Below are 19,444 nucleotides of genomic sequence, written 5' to 3' on the forward strand. Positions count from 1 at the left end.
GCTCTTAAAAAGGTGTGTAGGTTGTTTGTATAAGTGTGAACGTGGGGCTGGGCATTTAGCTCAGCAACAGAAGCGTCTGCCTTGCAAGCCCATGGTTGTGAGTTTGATCCCCAGTACCAATTAAAAAAAAATTATAAGTGTGAACACGGTGAGAGTATATGCCTCCACAGGAGATCACATGTGTGGGCTGGATGGGAACCTCCTGGCCTTCAGCGGCCCCTGGTCACTGCAAGTCTTGGGACATCCACACAGAGCCCTCAGTCTTGTCTCCTGTCTCTCCCTGGCTCATCTCCAGCGGTTGTTGCTGGCTTTCTCTTTTCTGAACATATGACTCCCTTTACTTCTTTGCCCAGCTCTGCTCCTGGCTATTTCTCCTCATCTGTTCTTGATTTCCATCTCATTTCCACAGTCGCTGTGTCCTACATTTCTGCTGCGTTTTTTTTTTTCCACATCCATTTTATTTTAAAGATAAAAAAGAAAAGAAATAAAAAAAAAACTATAACAAAATGTCAAAACCCATCAATCAGGGGCAACAATGTCATCCCGCACATTGTCATCCCCAAACCATTCACCCAGAGCACAAGGCATCTGCATTCAGTTTAAACAATGCCAGCACAAATCTTTCTCTTGAGTGAACTCAGAGAAGTTAGTAATATAACTTTTTATTTTTATATACATATACATTCACATAGGCATGTTTTTTCTTTCATCAAACAATACAGTGTTTACACGTTTGTCTTATTTATTTGACTAATGACTGTGTTCTCAAGATGCATTCATTTACCTATGAAAGTCTCCAGTTTATCCTCCTTTGTGGCTGAGTAGTACTCCATTATATAAAAATACTGCATCGTTTTTTATCCATTCCTCAATCGATGGGCATTTAGGTCGTTTCCAAGATCCGGCTATTACAAACTGTGCTCCTGTAAACATGGGTGCACATACATCAATGTGGTATGATGTTTTTAATTCTTTTGGGAAGAATTAAACCCTAACCCAGAAGAGCAATAGGTAGGTTGAATGGAAACTGTAGTCCCAGCTGTTGAGGAATCTCCACAGTGATCTCCACAGTGGCTGCACCAGTCTGGCTTCCCACTAACATTGGAGAAGAGTTCCTTTTCCCTACAGCCCCTCCAGCATTTGTTATTGCTTGATTTCTTGATAATAGCCATTCTTTCCAGACTGAGGAGGAATCTCAGTGTTTTTAAATTTGCATCTCTTGAATGACCAGTGATGTTAAGCATTTTTTCACACGTTTATTTGCTGTTTGTGTTTCTTCATCTGAGAAGTATGTATTCCTCTCAGATGCCCATTTTTGGATTGGGTCTTTAAATCTGCGAGGACTAATTGTTTTGAGTTCTTTATATGTTCTTGAAAGTAATCCTTTGTCTGAGGAACAGCTGGCAAACATTTTCTCCCATGTCATGGGTCATCTTGTCACTCTGTTTGTGATTTCTCTTGCTGTGTAAAAGCTTTTTAGTAAGATGAAATCCCAGTTGTTGATTCTTTGTGATAGTTCCTGTGCAGTCTGAGTTTTGTTCATAAAAGTCTTTGCCTACCCCACTGTCTTCAAGAGTTTTATCTACTGTTATCTTCCAGCAGATTTAATGTTTCTCTTTTAATATTAAGATCTTTGATCTATTCCTAGTTTAGCTTAGTGCATGGTGAAAGGTAGGGGTCCAATTTTAATCTTTGGCATGTGCAGAGCCAGTTTTTCCAGCACCATCTATTAAAGAGGCTTTCAGTGAATGTATTTGGCACCTTTGTCAAAGATAAAAGTGGCTTAGTGTGTCTGCAGTTATTTCTGCATCTTCTAATGTGTTCCATTGATCTTCGGGTCTGTTTTTTTGCTGGTACCACTGTTTTTATCAAAGTGGCTTTGTAGTATAATTTGAAGTCAGGGATTGTGATGCCCTATCTTATCTTTGTTGCCCTGGATTGCCTTTGCTATTCTAGGTCTCTTCTGGTTCCAGATGAATCTTAGGATTGTTTTCTCTAATTCTGTGAGATACACTGTTGGGATTTTGATTGGAACTGCACTGAATCTGTATAACAGTTTTGGAAGTTTGGCCATTTTCACTATGTTGGCTGTTCTTGTTGCTACCCAAGAGCACAGGATATCTCTTCATTTTCTAATATCCTCTTCAATCTCCTTTTTCAGAGTTCTGTAGTTTTCACTGTACAGGTCTTTTACATCCTTTGTTAGATTGATTCCTAGGTATTTCATTTTTTGGATGCTATTGCAAAAGGTGTTTTTTTCCCTGATTTCTCTTTCAGTGAATTTGTTATTTGTGTACAGGAAGGCTATTGATTTTTGAGTGTTGACTTTGTAACCAGCCACGTTACTGAATTTCCTTAAGTTTAGTGGTCTTTTGGTGGAGTTTTTTTTGGCTCTTCTAAGTAGAGTATCATGTCATCTGCAAATAACAGTTTAACTTCTTCCTTTCCTATATTTATTCCTTTTATTTCTTTCTCCTGTCTAATTGCTCCAGCTAAAGTTTTCAGGACTGTGTTGAGTAAGAATGGAGATAGTGGACATCCTTGTCTTATTCCTGATGTTAGAGTGAAAGCTTTCAGTTTTTGTCCATTAAGTATGATTTTGGCTGTTGCTTTGTCATAGGTGGCTTTTATCAGATTGAGATAAAGACTAGCTATTCCAATTTTTTGTAGGATTTTTGCCATGAAAGGGTGCTGGACTTTGTCAGAAGCTTTTCTGCATCTATTGAGATGATCATATGATTTTTGTCCTTGACTCTGTTAATATAGTTTATTCCATTTATGGATTTACATATGTGGAACCATCCCTGCATCCCTGGGATGAATCCCACTTCATTGTGGTATATAATCTTCTTGATCATTTGTTGCATTCTGTTTGCCAGTATCTTCTTGAAGATTTTGCATCAATGTTCATTAGGGTAATTGACCTGTAATTCTCTTTGTTAGTTGGGTCCCTCTCTGTTGTCAAGGTAATGCTTGCTTCCAGGAATGAATTTGGGAGTATTGTTTCCTATTGTGTTACATTAAAGAGTTTGAGAAGAAGTGGTGTTAGGTCTTCTCTAAATTTCTTGTAGAATTCAGCAGTGAATCCTTCAGGCCCTGGGCTTTTTCTTTGTTGATAGGTTTTGAATTATGTCTTCAATTTCATTTATTGATATTGGGTTATTTAGGATTTTTATATCTTGATTCAGCCTTGGCACTTCATAGGTATGTAGAAATCTGTGTATTTCTTCTGTATTTTCCATCTTGTTAGGATACAAGTTTTCCAAATACGTATAGGTGATTTTCAAGATTTCTGCAGGGTCTGTTGTGATTTTGCCCTTTTCATTCCTAACTGTGGAATTGAGTATTTCTTTGGTAAGGTTGGCTAAGGGTTTTTCAACTTTATTTAATCTTTCAAAGAACAAACTCTAGGGGCTGGGGTTTAGCTCAGTGTGGTGTAAGTGCCTGCACGGAAATACGAGGTTGTAAGTTCAATCCCCAGCACAAAAAAGAAACGAACAGAACTAACTCTTTGATCACTGATGCTTTGTATTGGTTTTTAGTCTGCAGTGTGTTAATTCCTCCTGTGATCCTTATAATTTCCTCCCTTGCATAAACTTTTCATTTAGCCTACTCTTCTTTTTTCTAGAAGTTTAAGGTTCAGTGGTAAGTTGCTTATAGTGCTTGTTCTGTTTTTCTGATATATGTATTTACTGCTATAAATTTCCCTCTAAAACTACTTTCGTTGTGTCCCACTAATTCCAGTATGTTTTGTTGTTGTTATCATTAACTGCAAAAACTGTCTTAATTTCTTGAATTTCATTTGTGACCCATCAGTTATTCTGTGGGTGCTATTTAATTTCCATGTGTTTATGAAGTTCTTGTGGTTTCCTTTGGCATAGACTTCCAGTTTCATTGCATGTGGTCTGATATTATGAATGGGATAATTTCAGTTACTTTGCATTTACTTAAGTATGTTCTATGAGTCATTGTGTAGTCTATTTTGGAGAATGTCCCATGTGCTCTGAGAAGAATGTGTATTCTAATCTTGTGGGGTAGAACATTTTATAGACATCTACCAGATCCATTTGTTCAAAAGTTTGATTTAGTTCTAATTTCATTATTGATTTTGTCTAGTTCATCTGTCTTTTTGTGACAGTAGAGTATTGAGATCTCTCAGTAGAATTATATTAGGGCTTATTTGATTTTTCATGTCTGTTAGTAATTGTACATAGTTGGGTGCACTCGTATTTGTTGCATATATATTTATGATTGTTATCTCTTCCTCTTGGATTGTTCCCTTTATGAGGATGTAGTCACCTTTTTTTATCTCTCTTAATCAGTCTTGGCTTGAAATTCAATTTGTCTGTAAACAGAATAGCTACCCCTCCTTTTTTCTGGATTCCTGTCACATGGAGTAATATTTTCCATTCTTTGACTTTCAATCTATGAATTTCTTTTTCAATTAAATGTGTTGTTTTTATGTAGCATATTGTTGGGATCTTGCTTCTTGATCCATTCTGCCAATCTGTGTCTTTTGATTGGTGAATTGATGGTTATAACTGATACAATTTGACTTATCTTTGTCATGTTATTTTCCAGTTGTTGGTTCTCACGTATTTTCCTCTCCCTTTAATTGTTTCCTTTCCCTGGTGGATTCTTTCTGTTGGGGTTCTTGTAGCTGTTCTCCTTATTATCTCTTTCTATAATGTCTTTGAGAGCATTTTGGATACTGGTTTGGTGGTCATAAATTTCCTCAGATTTTTTTTTGTCATGGAAGTATCTTATTTCTCCCATCAATTTTGTGTGTGTGTATGTGTGTGTGTGTGTGTGTGTGTTTTAACTACGGATTGAACTCACAACCTTGTTCTTGACAGGCAGGTACTTACACCGCTGAGCTAAATCCCTGCCCCTCTCCATCAGTTTTGAAAGATAGTTTTGTGGAGTACATCAATGTGAGTTGAAAGTTATTTTCCTTTAGAACTGGGAATACTTTATTCCATGCTGTACTTGACTTGATAGTTTGTGCTGAGAAGTCAGCTGTCGTTCTGATGGGCTTTCCTTTACAGGTGATGTTTCTTTTCTCTAATAGCTTTTAGGATTCTATTCTTTTTTTTTTTTTTTTTGTCTTTTTCCTTTTTATCGGTACCAGGGATCGAACTCACGACTGCCTGCTTGCAAGGCAGGTGCTTATGCCGCTGAGCTAAATCTCCAGCCCCTAGGATTCTATTCTTGTGTTGAATTTCTGGAATCTTCACTGAGACATGCCTGGCTGTAGATTTTGTTTGATCATGGCTTTGTCTGTAACCCCTGTTTATCTACATGTCAATTTCTTTTTCTGTACCAGGAAAATTTTCTGTTATGCTGCCTGTGAATATTTTTAAATGTCATTTGTGGTATCTCCTGCTTGTTTGATTCCAGTTAATCTTAAATTATTCTTTGTCTCTTTGTCTCTAGCAGCTGCTGGATTGATTTCTCATGGTGTTTTGCTATTTTTGAAAAACCTTTCTTTTTCTGGTTGCTAACTGCAAACCTGTCTTCCATATCTGAGAGCCTGTCCTCACATTGGTCTAATCTGTTTCAGATACTTTCAGTGGAGTTTTTATTCTCCTAGATATCTGCTTGAATCTGCTTTTTGGATTCTGTTTCTTTCCTACCGTAAGCTTCCATAATTTGCTTAAGCTCATCTATTTTTTGTTTGTATCTGCTCTAATGTTACTAAGCATGTTGTATATTTTGGTAATCTCTATAGTTATCTGAGAGATTTTTTCTTATTTCATTTTTCACAGAGCTTCATTCAATTGCCTTCTTGTTTCTACTTCAGAGAGACCTAGTGGTGGGGCTTTCAGATTGTCCCACCTTATTGCCCCGAGATTTGCCTTTGATGAACTAGATATCTGAAGTTGTATTTTGCTTAAGTGTCTTCTAATTTTAGTTTCTCTTTTTTTAGTTTAATATCTGGGGTGATGCTTGTAAGTTACCTATGGTGGATTGCTTTGTTGGTAGTATTTAGGACACTTAGGTGATAATTACTTCTCTGAGGTATATCCTAGGTATAGCTAGTTTTTGGGTTTTGAGTCTGTTGGAAGATCTTACCTCTTCAGTTTGTTGGAGATTTGAATATGTTACTTGTTTGACCTAGTGTCTCTGGTTTTTTGGCACTGTGGCACCATAATTGCTGTGACCCTTAGTTAATTTTAGTCATTGGTTATCAAGACCAACAGTGTTTAGAACAGTTATGTTGATTTTGGCTATAGTGGTACCAATAGCATCAGACAAGCCTAGAAAACAACAAACAAGCTAACTATTATTTTGCATCTTTTAACAGTGTGAACTAGATTTGTGATCATATAATAAAATGTAAAAATAGATAATCATATGCAATATATAAGTCTGTAATGTGCCAGTTTTGCCCTCAGGGTTAAAATTTAAAATGGATTTTAGAGAAATGAAAGAGGAGAAAGAGTTAAAAGTAAGGTTGGAGGACAAGGGGGGATCATACTAACTTTGGGAAACTGGTGCAAAAGACTGAAGGGAAAGAAAGATGGAAAAGATAAAAGAACAGAACAGAATCAATGCACAAAGAGGCTAGGAACTACTTTCATACTCATATATAAATAATGAAGGAGAAAAAGAAAAGAAAACAAAACAAAATAAAAAAGAAAAAAAAATAGTCCACTTCCAGGATTCTCTGGTTTCACTAATAGACAGCCTGTGGAGACAGGGTCCCTAGTCATGCCACTCTATCTCAGCAAGCCAGCGGTTGCTTTATGGTAGAGTAGTGGATAATCTCAGCAGGCCTACCTTGGGACCAGACTCTTTGGGCTTGCTGCAGTCCAAACAATTTCCATGGGTCTGTGCCCAGCCAGGAGCTGCTAGGGGAAGCCAACAGCAGTTTGGGTTCAGGGCTTATCCAGCCCATCTCTAAAATGGTTCCCAGCTGATTGCTCTCTTCTCTTCACTCACTGCCAGCCAGTGCAGTCCTTCCATGTCTGCTGATCCCCTCCACTGCTGCGTGTCTCTGCAGAGGCCTCCAAGGTTGCCAGCTGTCACTGTTACCATGATTGTGCATCCCCGGGTTCAAACAGCTCCTCTTGTGCTTTCTCAGGGTGAATGTGCTGCCAGCTACTGCTGCCTTCTTCCTTAAAGTTTTTCTTTTTACTCTCTGTGGGCTTCAGTTCGCACTTCAGATTCTTCCTGGATCCACTCCCTTCCTTCTTGTGTTCCTCAGGGTGTTATATTCTGGACAGTGTCTGGACAGTGACTCCCAGGGAGGCCATGTTCTCTGCTGCTTACTGCTCCACCATCTTCCTGAAAATCCTTCAGTCATGTTTACATCTTTCCTTCTTTATTCTGTTCGTTATATATTCATAGCATTCAATGTTGCTGGAGTTTGCCACTGTCATCTTAGCCAGAATGTCCAGTGTGTTACCTCCATGGAGGAGGTATCTGCCTCACTCAGTTGTATTCTTAGTGACCAACACAGGTCTTAGTCCTGGGTTCCTGGCACACAGCTGAAACCCTTAGAATCTGCATAGTGATGAGTGTCTCGTATGCAGTGACAGGGCTGGCGATCCTTGACCGCATCGAGATGGAGACTAGGTGCCAGAAAAAAAAGGGTGGGACCTTCTCCCTCGTTTCAGGCTGGAGGGCTGGAGACAGTCAAATGCCAAGGACCAGTAGCTGAACATGCTCATGTGGTGAGACCTCCAGAGATGGGGCTTCTAGGTTGGTTAACACATGAAGATGCCAAGTGGGTTAGTATAGGGACTTGCTTCCTTACGCCCCAAACTTCACTGAATAACTTCTCTATTTGGTTATTACTGAGTCTTACCCTTTCCAATAAAACAGTAAGAGACAGTGAAGTACATCCCTGAATTCTGCAGGCCATGGAGAACTGTCAGACCAGAGGGACCAAGGACTTCCACAGAAGCACTGGAATAAGGCAGTCTCAGGCTAGGGGCTTCACAAGTGGAGTCTAACACACAGACTCTGGGTACCTGGTGTCTGGATATTAGAAGTGAAAACAGGCACACGGAATCGTCTTGTGGGTCCAGTGGAGCCTGCTGCACCGATTGGAGCTTGCTTTCATTACAGATATGCAGTTACTGAGAGCAAGTGTTCAGGTCATGGTTCTGGGCATGTGAAGTAACAGGTTGTACACAGCTGGCATAGTGTATACACGATGAGAACCAGCATCTTTCTTTGAGAGTGAGCTCACTCCATGAAGTGTCTGTGTCTCATCCTCATATGTTCCCTTGCATAAGGCTGGGCAGAATTCTCAAGTATACTTTCCACTTTTGTACAAATGAATTCTGGCAGACTTAGCTATACAGAGATCCATAGAAACCCAGATGTGTCAGAGTAGCTTGCTAATTCTGTCTCAAGCAACAGAAAAATGTTTTGAAAACTATACGCCATTGTAAAGATCATCAACATAAACTTTAAAATTTTTGTTCTCGCATTTTACAAAACTGATACTTTTATTTTGGAAAAACAAGAACTCATAGCTTAATGGTAGCAAACCTACGACACCCTGCCACAGTGGGCCATTTGCTACCACTGAAAACTAAAAGGTTTACCATCACTTCCCACAAATAAATGGAAAGAAAGTCTTCTCAACTCCATATATATAATCTCTGTCAGCAGTACTGCAGATAGCTCTATCATATATACACATATACAAACATTTCATACATATATCACCATACATACATTACATACATATCAGTGCTTCAGATAGCTCTTTGTGTGCAGTCACACCACCTATGACATTGAGATTCTTTTTTTTTGGCCAAAGGAATTGAACCCCAGTCCTTGTACCTGTTAGACAAGCACTCTTAGCACTGAGTTACATCCTCAACTTTTTTTTTAATTTGAGACAGGATCTTGCCAAGTTGCCAAGGGCCAGCTTGTAGGTTGCATTGTCCTGGCTCTGCCTCCTAAATTGCTGGGGTTTACAGGCATGGACCACTGTATCTGGCTTTTGTTTTTTGGGGATTTTTTTTTACTGATAAGAGCATCTTTTCATTACATTATTATACATATGTTTTCTTAACTACAGAATATTTCATTAAATTTTCCACCATGTGTCAAACTAAAAATCAGTTTTGGGGAGAACTTCTGGTTTAATTGCTTTACTATTCAAACATTTGGTACATGTTTTAATTTAACAATTTTTATAATATGTTCTTCATAATATTTTACTAATGTTATAATTTCCCAGCTTCTTAAGAAACCAGAACACGAAGAAGAACCAGACACAGAAAAGCAAAAAGAAAAAGGTGAAGAAGTCAGCATTGAAGGTGGAAAACAGGAAACTTGTGCCCTCTGTACTTTTGTGAGAGCCAGGCCCTCAGAGAAACCAGTGGGGGCATGTAAGGAGAAGTGAGTGTACCTCCTTCCACTTGTCTTAAGTGTAGAAGTGTATATGTCTCACACTGTTCTGGGACCTGAAGGTTGCGTCAGGATGTGCCAGCACGTGTTTATTTTGCTTCCCATCAGAAGAGCTTAGTCAGTGTTGAGCTTGCAGTCTCGTTTCCTGTCCTTTCCATCCTGTCCTCCTCCTCCTTGAGCCCTCTCTCAGGCCCCCTTCCTGCACCTTCTCGCTTCATCATGACCTGTACCAGTTTGTCATTTTCCTGTGTGTATTGAGTTTCATGCCCTTTGAATCTGCTACCCTTCATGCAGTTTATCCACATAATTGAGCTGGCTGGATTTTTCTGGTAGAAAAACAAAAGTTTAGTGCTGTGGCTTAGCCATACCTTCTGCTAGTCTTGCCTCATTCTTTCCCTTTGCCTGACATGACTTGCAGAGGCTCTGCATCTGTGATGGAGCTGATACAGTGTCCCTGCAGGGTTCCCATCAGCCCCCCACCCCGACCCCCATCACTAACACATGCAGTTGGTCTTGCTGCTGACCAGGCTTCTGCCCCATACTGCATTTTGACACAAGAATCCCTAGCCCTCAGGGCTGCACTGCTAAAGCTGGCAGAGAATGGTATAAATATCTCAGAAACATAAAATTTTTCCCTTATTTTGGGGGTTTCAGTTTATTAGTTTGCAATTATAATTTGTACATGATTATAAACTACTTCATCTTTTAGCAGTGTAGCATATGCTGTGGTGTTTTAGTGCTATTGTTTGATGTAGCAGTGCCTGTTGCTGTCTTGGTGGCATGAAGTTCTGCTGGACTTGGCGATCTTCCCTCTCCTCACCACTCCTACCACACCTATGTGGCTGAGCCACAGATGATGTTTAAGAACTTTACCCATGATTCATGGAGGCAAAGCTTCTGGAACTAAACAAACTAAGCAGCCATCTACTTATTTCCTGTTCCTTAATGCTGTGATATATGCAGAAATTCACCTGGCATCATAACATCTCAGTTGATTTATCAGGAAATTAAGAATTTAAGTTGTCAAAGCTGTGTTATGATGAGTTTGAGTCTGGACACCCAGGAAAATCCCCAACCCTTGTTAGTCTCATTCACTTCAGCTATAGAAGGAGGGCTGTGTTTACTTTCCATGTGATCACTTACCATTTATATTGACTTACAGGTCACAGGATGACAATGACAAAGAGCAGAAAGACTTGGAGAGAAGAATCCAAGGACTTGAAATGCCAGAATGCTACTCAGATGATGGCAGAAAGCACAGTGGTCACTCTGAGTTTGACAGGTTTCCTAGAAGGAATGACGATGAACTGAGATGGGGGAAGAGGATTCACCCAAGACAGAGGGAAGACGGGGAGCCAGGAGAAGGGCATCCCTCTGAAGACAGCAGAGAGCCTGAACAGGAAGCAGCAGGGGTTTTACAGCCTGGCATCTGGAAGGGAGTGCCCAGGAAATAGGGCCTTGTAATCTACTTTTGTCAACCCTGAGTGAGCATTGCTTCTGCAGACTCACAACCACTGTTTCTAAACACATTTTCTTATTAAATCATACAGGAGTCTGCTTAGCTGTGTTAAGGTCCAGAATTATACCCTGACTATCTGAGGTCCCAGCTCACATTACTTCTGACAGTCTCAGGGCCTCTGCAGTGATGTCTCTTGGGGCATTCTTTTTTTTTTTGTCTTTTTCCTTTTTATCGGTACCAGGGATCGAACTCATGACTGTCTGTTGCAAGGCAGGCGCTTATGCCGCTGAGCTAAATCCCCAGCCCCTCTTGGGGCATTCTTGCTCATGCAGATCCTGGAGGTGGCCCTGGGGTGAACCTGCCATGACCTGCCCTCAGAGAAGCAAGTTGTTTCTCACCAAGAATTTTGTTTAGTATAAAGCTAGAATTTTAGAGTTTACTTTGAATGAGATTATAACATCTTAAATTAGGAAAATACAACCTTCTATGGATGCTTCTGTGTTACTGACCATGAGCACTTTAAGCCTGTTCTGCGAAGGTGTGGACACAGTACAGGGCCTGACCAACAGATTTTGTTTTTAAAGTTTGCATTTGGTCATGTCTACCCAGAGAAACATTACAGGTGATAGCATCATACTCCTGGGGCCAGTTTCCACCCTGGAGCTATGTCTGCATTCTGCATGATTGTGGCATCTTAAGAATATATTACAAATGAGAATATAGTGTGACTTCCTCAGCCAGTTTTCCTCACTCACTTCTTCAGACCCTTCCTGGTTGCTACACGTGAACGATATTGTTAACCTGTCTAGGAAAGGCCACACTGAGACCTCAGGAGAACCTTCTGGCCTTCACCTGTGACCCCAGTGTCTTCATGTTCACATGACCACATCACTTGTACCTGCCTCTGTGTTTGAACAGTAATGGGTGGTTTGGATGCCTGCATACCTGAGTAGAGCCCATAAAGACTCCTGCCTGACTGAACTTGGCATGTGACAGCAAGGCACTGTGGTATAACTTCCTCTAAGAGGTCTAGCAAGGGACACTTTCAAACTTAGACTTTGTCCCTATCTATGTATACAGACAGCATCCTTGGTGGTGGTAGTGGGCTTGCGCATATGTCTTTGGGGCCTGCTGAGTCACTGATGGTGACTTGGGGATCCATGCACAGCCCAGGAATAGTCAAGGTGAGTGTAGAATCCTAGAAAGACAAAGCAGTGGGGTCTGGTCACAAGATTCCTGCTAGGGTGCTCCTGGGCTCCTGTGGTGGCTGGAGAAGATGCAGGGATTTGGAGCTGGAATTAGGGTCCTTTGCAAGGTGAGGTTGTCTGGCCTGGCGCAGGGAAGAGTTGTCCTCAGTGTTAGCAGTGGAGCTTTTAGAATCACTGCTTCTCTGGCTCTTGCTGTCCTCATGCCATACAGCATATGCTTTTCATGTCCTTATTCAGTCATTGTTTTTAGTCTGTCTCCAGTAGCTTAGTAAAATGCAGGCAAGTATTATCCAAAGGGGACCCCACAGCCTGTGATTGCTGGTTATATACAAAAGTATTTGTACAGTACCTGTACACATCTTCCCAGGTGCTTTATTTTTTGTTTTGTTTTGTTTTTTGGTACCAGGAATCACACTCATGACTTTGCACTTGCCAAGCATGCACTTAAGCCACTGAGCTAAGTCCCCAGCCCTTCCTAGTTACTTTAAATCACCTGTGGGTTACTAATATTTTGTAAATGCCATCTAAGTACTTGTACTTAGAGAATGATGACTTTAAAAGTCTGTGCAAACTACCGGCTTGATTTTCATCTCAGTTGGCCATATCTACAAATGTGGGAGCAGAGATACAGAGGCCCCACTGACCCACACTGGTTGTTACTAATGTTAATGGCTGTTCTAGCTCACATACCCAAAAGCTGTCTTTGGCATCCATGCCTAGTGTTCCAGACCTAGTGTTATCCAGAAATCCATCAAGTCACTATGACTGGTCAAGAACAGTCTGCCTAAGAGTCAGGGATTTAGCTCAGCAGCATAAGCATCTGCCTGACAGACATGAGGTTGTGTTTTTATCCCTGGTACCAAAAATAAGTAAAAGAGCAGTCTGCCTCTGTGCAGTAGCCCCTAGTGTGTAGTCATACATGCCCGTTGCTTGACCACTAGGTCCATGCTTAGTTGAACCAAACATGAAATGACAAATATGGCACAGGGTTATTTCTCACTTTGTGGTTACAGGGCACCTGGACAGATGGTAGAAATCATCCTGTTTGGGGTAAGGTTTTGCTTAGTTTAAATTGTGCCTCTATCTCCAAATGGGCATGTTGAAGTGTTACTATCACTGTGCTTGCAATAGGTTAAATGGTGTCATGAGGTGGACACTGCTCTGACAGGACTTAACGGGTACTTACAAAAAGAGCAGAAAGTAGGGTGTGGTGCGGATGCCTAGTAACACTGGTAAGCTAAGGAGAAATACATTTTTTCAAAGAAAAGTTTCAAAACAATCCAGACAACAACGGTATGAACATTGCACATTGCCATGCCTCCCAGAGTACAAGACATCTGCATTCAGTTGTCCAAAGTGCAAACCTTTCTCTTCAATGAACTCAGAGAAATCAGTATAACTGTATTAACTACTATGTATATACAGTTTCAGCTCACACTAGTGAAACAGTACGATGTTTACACGTGTGTCTGATTTATTTTACTTAAACACATTTTCACATTCATTTACCTATGAAAGTCTCTAGTTTGTCCTTTATGGCTGAATAGTAGTCCATTGTATAAAAGTACCACATCTTTTTAATCCATTCCTCCTCAGTTGATGGGCATTTAGGTTATTCCCAAGATCTAGCTATTACAAATTATTCTGCTGTAAACATGGGAGCACATATATCTCTCTGATATGATGTTTTTAATTGTTCCGGAAAGATACCTAGAAGGGGAATAAGTGGTTGAATGGGACCTCTAATCCTAGTTTTTTGAGGTATTGCCACACTGATTTCCAAAGTAGTTGTACCAGTCCAGACTCCCACCAACACTAGAGTTCCTTTTTCCCACACAGCCCCTCCAGCATTTATTATTGCTTGATTTCTTAATAATAGCCATCCTTTCTAGGATGAAGTAGAATCTGAGTTTTTGTTTCTTTGGTACCAGGGATCAAACTCATGACCTCATGCTTTCCAAGCAGGTGCTTATACCACTGAGCTAAATCCCTGGCCCCTCTCTCTCGAATGACTAGTGATGAACATTTTTTCATATATCTATTTGTGCTTAAGAGACACAATTTTGAGCTCACCCTGGAGGATTGAGAAACTTCATGGATCCTACCTCAGAAATATAAAGGGCTGAGGCTGCAGCTCAGGGCAATTACTTAAAAGCAACCCTTAGTGGTGGCTCAAGAGGCCAAGATGCTAAAAATTCCCATCAGACTTAAGGGGGGGGGGAAGGACTCTAGAATGAATTACGTGCTACTTTCTTGCCCCCTAACTATGGACCCCTTAGGACTGAATAATAGTCTCTTCCCAAAACATTGAAAAAACACCAGTGAGAAAACCTCAATGTCTTCAGAAATGCTTTACTGCAATTAAAATGGATTTGTTGTGTTCTGAAAAGTGCCCCTAAAGGATGTCTACATGTCAATTCCTAGAACTTACAGAAAAGAATCTTGGCAGGTGGATTAAGTTGAGGTTGATTATCCTAGGTTGTCCAGATAAGCCACACAGGTGGGATGGTGTAATGTGCAGATAAAGGTGTAATGTGCGGGATAGGGGCTTGTGTTATACCCTCAGGGACACCTACAACCACAAGAGGCTGGAAGAGCCAGGAAATGGGTTCTCCCCAGCCCAGAAGGGGCATGGCTCTAGCAATACCTTGGTTTTGGCTCTGTTGAGACTGAAGCAGACTTCTGACCTCCACAGCTGTAAAGAGAACAAATTTCTATTAATGCAAGCATCCCTCATCATTTTAAAAAATGTACAATCTGATAAGGTTGATTGATTGATTCTGGGGATTAAATTCAGGGGCTTTGCAATGAACTATATCCCTGCCTCCACCCCTTTTTCAGACCAAGTCTAACTGAGTTGCCCAGGGTGGGCTTGAACTTGGGACCCTCCTGTCTCAGCATTTTAGGTTCCTGGGATTCCAGGCATGCCCCACCATGTCCCTCTCTTTTAAGTCCCTAAATCTGTAGCTTCTAATACAGATTCCCTGATTAGAGAAAGAAAATCTAGGAGTTGAGTCAAAACTGGCAAGTTTACCATTGCTATCAGAATGGCCTAGCTCCCATGTTTGGTTTTATTAATCTCAGAGTAATGGGGTGAAACATGAGCTGCACACTAAATTCCTAGTTGATTTACATAGCTAAAATCCATTTAAGGTCTGGGGAATATAGGCCTGATCAGAGGCCTATCAGACAGAGACATGGCCCTTCATCCAATTTCTAGACAAGTCTAAAGTCACTCACACAGACACTTTAAATGATCAGGAAAGAACTTTCTAAGAATATACAGTTGTGCACTGCTGAGATTGGGAGAAGAGCAAGGACAGGAAGCAACAGAAAATCACAGGGACAAGAACTGAAAAACCAGACATCAAACAAGCACTGTTAAAGGATCAGAAAGCCAACACATAGAAGTCACCCTATCCCTTCCCATCCATGCACAAAACCAAAGGTACAAGAGCCTGAGTTGCATCCAACTTCACTTGCATTGCAGGGTTTTAAATTTTTTTTTTTTCATTTTAGAGACTAACATAAAACAAACCAAAACAATGGGAACAATATTGGACTTCAAAACCAAGACAGTAGGAAATCAACCATAGTTACTGCAGTGCACACTGTTATCCCCTAAATAGATGCTCAGACTACCAGACATAGGGTATGCAGAGTCGACCAATGGCACAAGCGCTAAGTTGTTTCTTCATTTGCCATTAGCTCAGAAATTTCAGGTGTGTGGCTTCTTACGTCCTCTATGCCTATGCTGAACTTTCTCTGGACAAGATATAGGCATGCAAAATTAAACAATATAAGCTAAGTTGTCTCTTGGTTGCCGTCATTTCAGCGATGTAAGGTGTGTGACTTCTAATTTATTCTGTGTCTATGTCTTCTGGACTTGTTCTGGATGGGCTGGAAGTCTGAGATTGCTCCTTTGTGTTGACATTTTCCTGTGTTCTTTTGCATCAGCTGGTTGCTGAGTCCCAGGTATTTCTTGCATTGGCTGCCTGTCCTGTGGTGCAGGGAATTGGGATGGACGCCTGAGTTCCTCCGATCTGAGGTTCCCAGGGTTGCCAAGAGGTGCTGGGTGGCTGCTTATGGATGTTCCCCCGATGGCAGCAGAATCTTGGAGGCATGGCTTCTTCACTCTTAACCTGCCATGGTGGGCTTATGGTGGTGGGGCACAGCCTCTTCTCTGGCCCATGTGCTGGGCTCTCAGGAATTGGGGGGCATGGCTTCTTCTCCAGGCCCACGGGTAGGCTCACAGGAGCAGGAGGGGTTCTTTCTTTCTTTAATCCATTTTATTCAAACATAAAAGCAAAGAAGCAGGAGGATAAAGGAGGAGGGAGAGGAGGAGAAGGAGAAAAAAACTACAACAAACTTTACATCAATCGGGTAAAAATGGTACCTACATTGCACATTGTCATCCCCAAATCATTCACCAAGAATACAAGACATCTACCTTCAACTGTCCAAACAATACCAGTACAAATCTTTCTCTTCAGTGAACTCAGAGAAATTAGTAGTATAACTGTCTTAACTATTTTCATGTACATATACATACACATATAAAAGGTTTTTATTTTGTCACACTAATGAAACAATACAGTATTTACACATGTCTTATTTACTAATGAGTATGTTCTCAAGGTGCATCCATTTACCTATAAAAGTGTCCAGTTTATCATTCTTTAGGGTTGACTAGTATTTCATTGTATAAAATACCATACCTTTTTTTTTCCATTCCTCAGTTGATGGACATATAGGTTGTTTCCAAGATCTGGATATTATAAACTGTGCTGCTGTAAACATGGGTGTACATATATCACTGTGGTATGATGTTTTTAATTCTTTTGGGAAGATGCCCAGAGGGAAAATAGGTGGGTTGAATGGGACCTCCAGTCCTAGTTTTTTGAGGAATCTCCACAGTGGTTGCACCACTCTGCATTCTCACCAACAGTGGAGAAGGGTTCCTTTTTCCCCACATCCCCTCCAGCATTTGTCATTGCTTGATTTCTTTCTTTTTTTTTTTTTTTTGTACCAGGGATCGATCTCATGACCTTGCACTTGCCAGGCAGCCACTTATGCCGCTGAGTTAAACTCCCAGCCCCTATTGCTTGATTTCTTGATAATAGCCATTCTTTCCAGGGTGAAGAAGACTCAGTGTTTTTAAAATTTGCATCTCTTGAATGACCAGTGATGTTAAACATTTTTTCACATGTTTATTTTCTGTTTGTGTTTCTTCATCTGAGAAGTATGTATTCCTCTCAGATGCCCATTTTGGACTGTGTCTTTAAATCTGGAAGGACTGATGGTTTTGAGCTCTTTATATGTTCTTGAAAGTAATCCTTTGTCGAGGAATAGCTGGCAAACATTTTCTCCCACATCATGGGTCATCTCTTCACTCTGTTGGTGGTTTCTCTTGCTGTGCAAAAGCTTTTTATTAGGGTGATATCCCATTTGTTGATTCTTTGTGATAGTTCCTGGGCAATCTGGGTTTTGTTCATAAGGTCTTTGCCTATACCAATGTCTTCAAGAGTTAATGTTTCTGTTTTAATATTAAGATCTTTGATCCATTCTGATTTTAGCTTAGTACATGGTGAGGTTGTTTCTTTCTAAGGAATTAACCATTACATTTCTGAAATAGCCAACAGACAACAGAAAGATACTTTAGGCTCCTGCTTGAAACCAACAGCTTCAGAAAATTAATGGCCTTGATTCAGGGACATTGCATTGCAGTTCTGATCCTCTTCCTGGGGGCTTCAGGTGTTATGACAGTTTAAAGACCTTGTATGGTCAAAAACTTCCCCTCCTGATGGGTGGGGCCAGTCAGGCACTCCTCTGGACCCTGAATCCTATCTATCTACAACTGTAGACCCTGCTCTACGCCTAGGGCCTTAACAGACGTGGTGCATTGTGGCTGTTGGGTCATGAGATTTTCTCACTGGTCTGCTCTTTATCCTGTGGAGTGTACTTTTGATTCTTTTGCTTTGAGTAAATATTACTTATATTACTCCTTCTGGGTGTCTTGCCCCCCATGTGATAACACTGTGAGTCTTCCCCTACAGGTGTTTACCTCAAGTTGGCAAATCATACAACTTGATAATATACTAGGTGATAAGGCTGCACAATTCTTGCAGAACAGCAGAGTAGTACAGCCTGTACCTCAACTCTCTGAGCAACCACAGATTTGATGGTTCCATACAGAGGGTGGCACTGCTATGAGTCTGGAGAGTCTGCAGTGGTTGTGCCTTGGGCAGCTACCACCCTCACCCCATTAGTAGCTAACAGAGGTTCTTTCTTGTGTCCAATGCAAGGCATACATGTATGCCGTCCAGTGGTTCTGCTGTGCCACTGCCCTGGCTCCTTGTTCTCACACCTGCAGTAACAACAGCCCCTGGGAGCTTTCTTAAGATGCAGCCCATCCAGCTATGAGACCTTCTGCATAAGGTATACCCCTATACTGCCAAGTTACATCTGTGCCTGGACAGATAAAAGGCTGTGTGTGCAAAGGCTAAGGCCTTTGCTGATCAGCCATCTGCCTGTGGAGCTTGCAAGCACACCAGAGTATCTGCACCATCTGCTTCCTACTTTGGAACCCTCAAACATGCCTACCAAGTGAGAAGACCAAAACACCCCTCCCTGGTCCCCTCCTGGCGATACCACTGGGCAGGACCAGTACTGACTGCATGAGCTTCTGTTGTTCTGAGAACAACAGCTGGTGTCAGAAAGATGCTATACTGTCCTAAAGGTCAAAAACATGTGGGAAGGCTCTGGGCTCGCCTCACAGTCCCCACTCATGCATATAAGCTTCAGGAATGAGAGTGGGAAGGAGCAGTTATAGCTGCTTGCTGCAGTGGTGTCCAGGACACCCTAAAGTTGTGCAGTACACACCCTCAGAGCTCTCTTCTGCTGTCAGCCCAATACTTGCCATGGCTTTGCTTGATCAAGAAATTTTTGTGTGGTCTCCTCAGTTCTTCTAGGGGTAGTCATTGCTTGTTCCAAATGGAGAGCAACTATCCATGACTTCCAGATAACCTAGCCACAGAGGCACATACAGTCCACTGTCAGAGTAGACCCAGAGGCCCACCACAGAGTTCAAAGAGACCTCCAGAAACAAGTTCTGATGTAGCCTGGCTGAGTCATAACAAATTGGGCACCAAATTCCTTAGTATCAACATTTAGAATAAAGAAGGGAACTGGCTGAATCCTTTGGGCAGGTTGCTAGTGCTGTTATGACATAGTCCTGAAGAAGGCTTTCAGAGGTCTAGAGCTAATTGTGGGCAGGACCTTGTCCATGCCCCTGGGAGAGGACTTGGCCAAGACAGCCACTTGTCTGTGATGAGTTGTCCAAAAGTAAAGCTGCCAGTCTCTGCTCTAGACTTGGACTCACATACTGTGGGATGAGTTGTAA

The 19,444-nt window shown here is 41.3% G+C and overlaps 1 protein-coding gene and 1 pseudogene across 3 annotated transcripts in view; one reads left to right on the top strand and one right to left on the bottom strand.

Moving 5' to 3' along the window:
- Positions 1-15,850, top strand: part of Upf3a (UPF3A regulator of nonsense mediated mRNA decay) — a 27,888-nt gene extending 12,038 nt beyond the window's left edge. Inside the window, exons 8-9 of one of the 3 annotated variants that reach the window (XM_005007123.4) lie at positions 9,206-9,366; positions 10,538-15,850. In XM_005007123.4, the coding sequence (XP_005007180.2) occupies positions 9,206-9,366; positions 10,538-10,829 (453 nt within the window). In that variant the 3' untranslated portion in view covers positions 10,830-15,850. Of the gene's footprint in view, positions 1-9,205; positions 9,369-10,537 lie in introns of those variants that run through there. The other 2 variants (XM_063247075.1, XM_063247076.1) reach the window with 2 other exon arrangements.
- Positions 15,851-17,633: 1,783 nt separating this feature from the next.
- LOC111753847 (small nucleolar RNA SNORA2/SNORA34 family) lies at positions 17,634-17,759 on the bottom strand (annotated as a pseudogene).
- Between the last annotated feature and the right edge of the window lie 1,685 nt (positions 17,760-19,444).

Source organism: Cavia porcellus, unplaced genomic scaffold (genome assembly GCF_034190915.1).
Source record: "Cavia porcellus strain 051 isolate PalLab524CR breed Dunkin Hartley unplaced genomic scaffold, mCavPor4.1 scaffold_4, whole genome shotgun sequence".
NCBI lineage: Eukaryota > Metazoa > Chordata > Mammalia > Rodentia > Caviidae > Cavia > Cavia porcellus.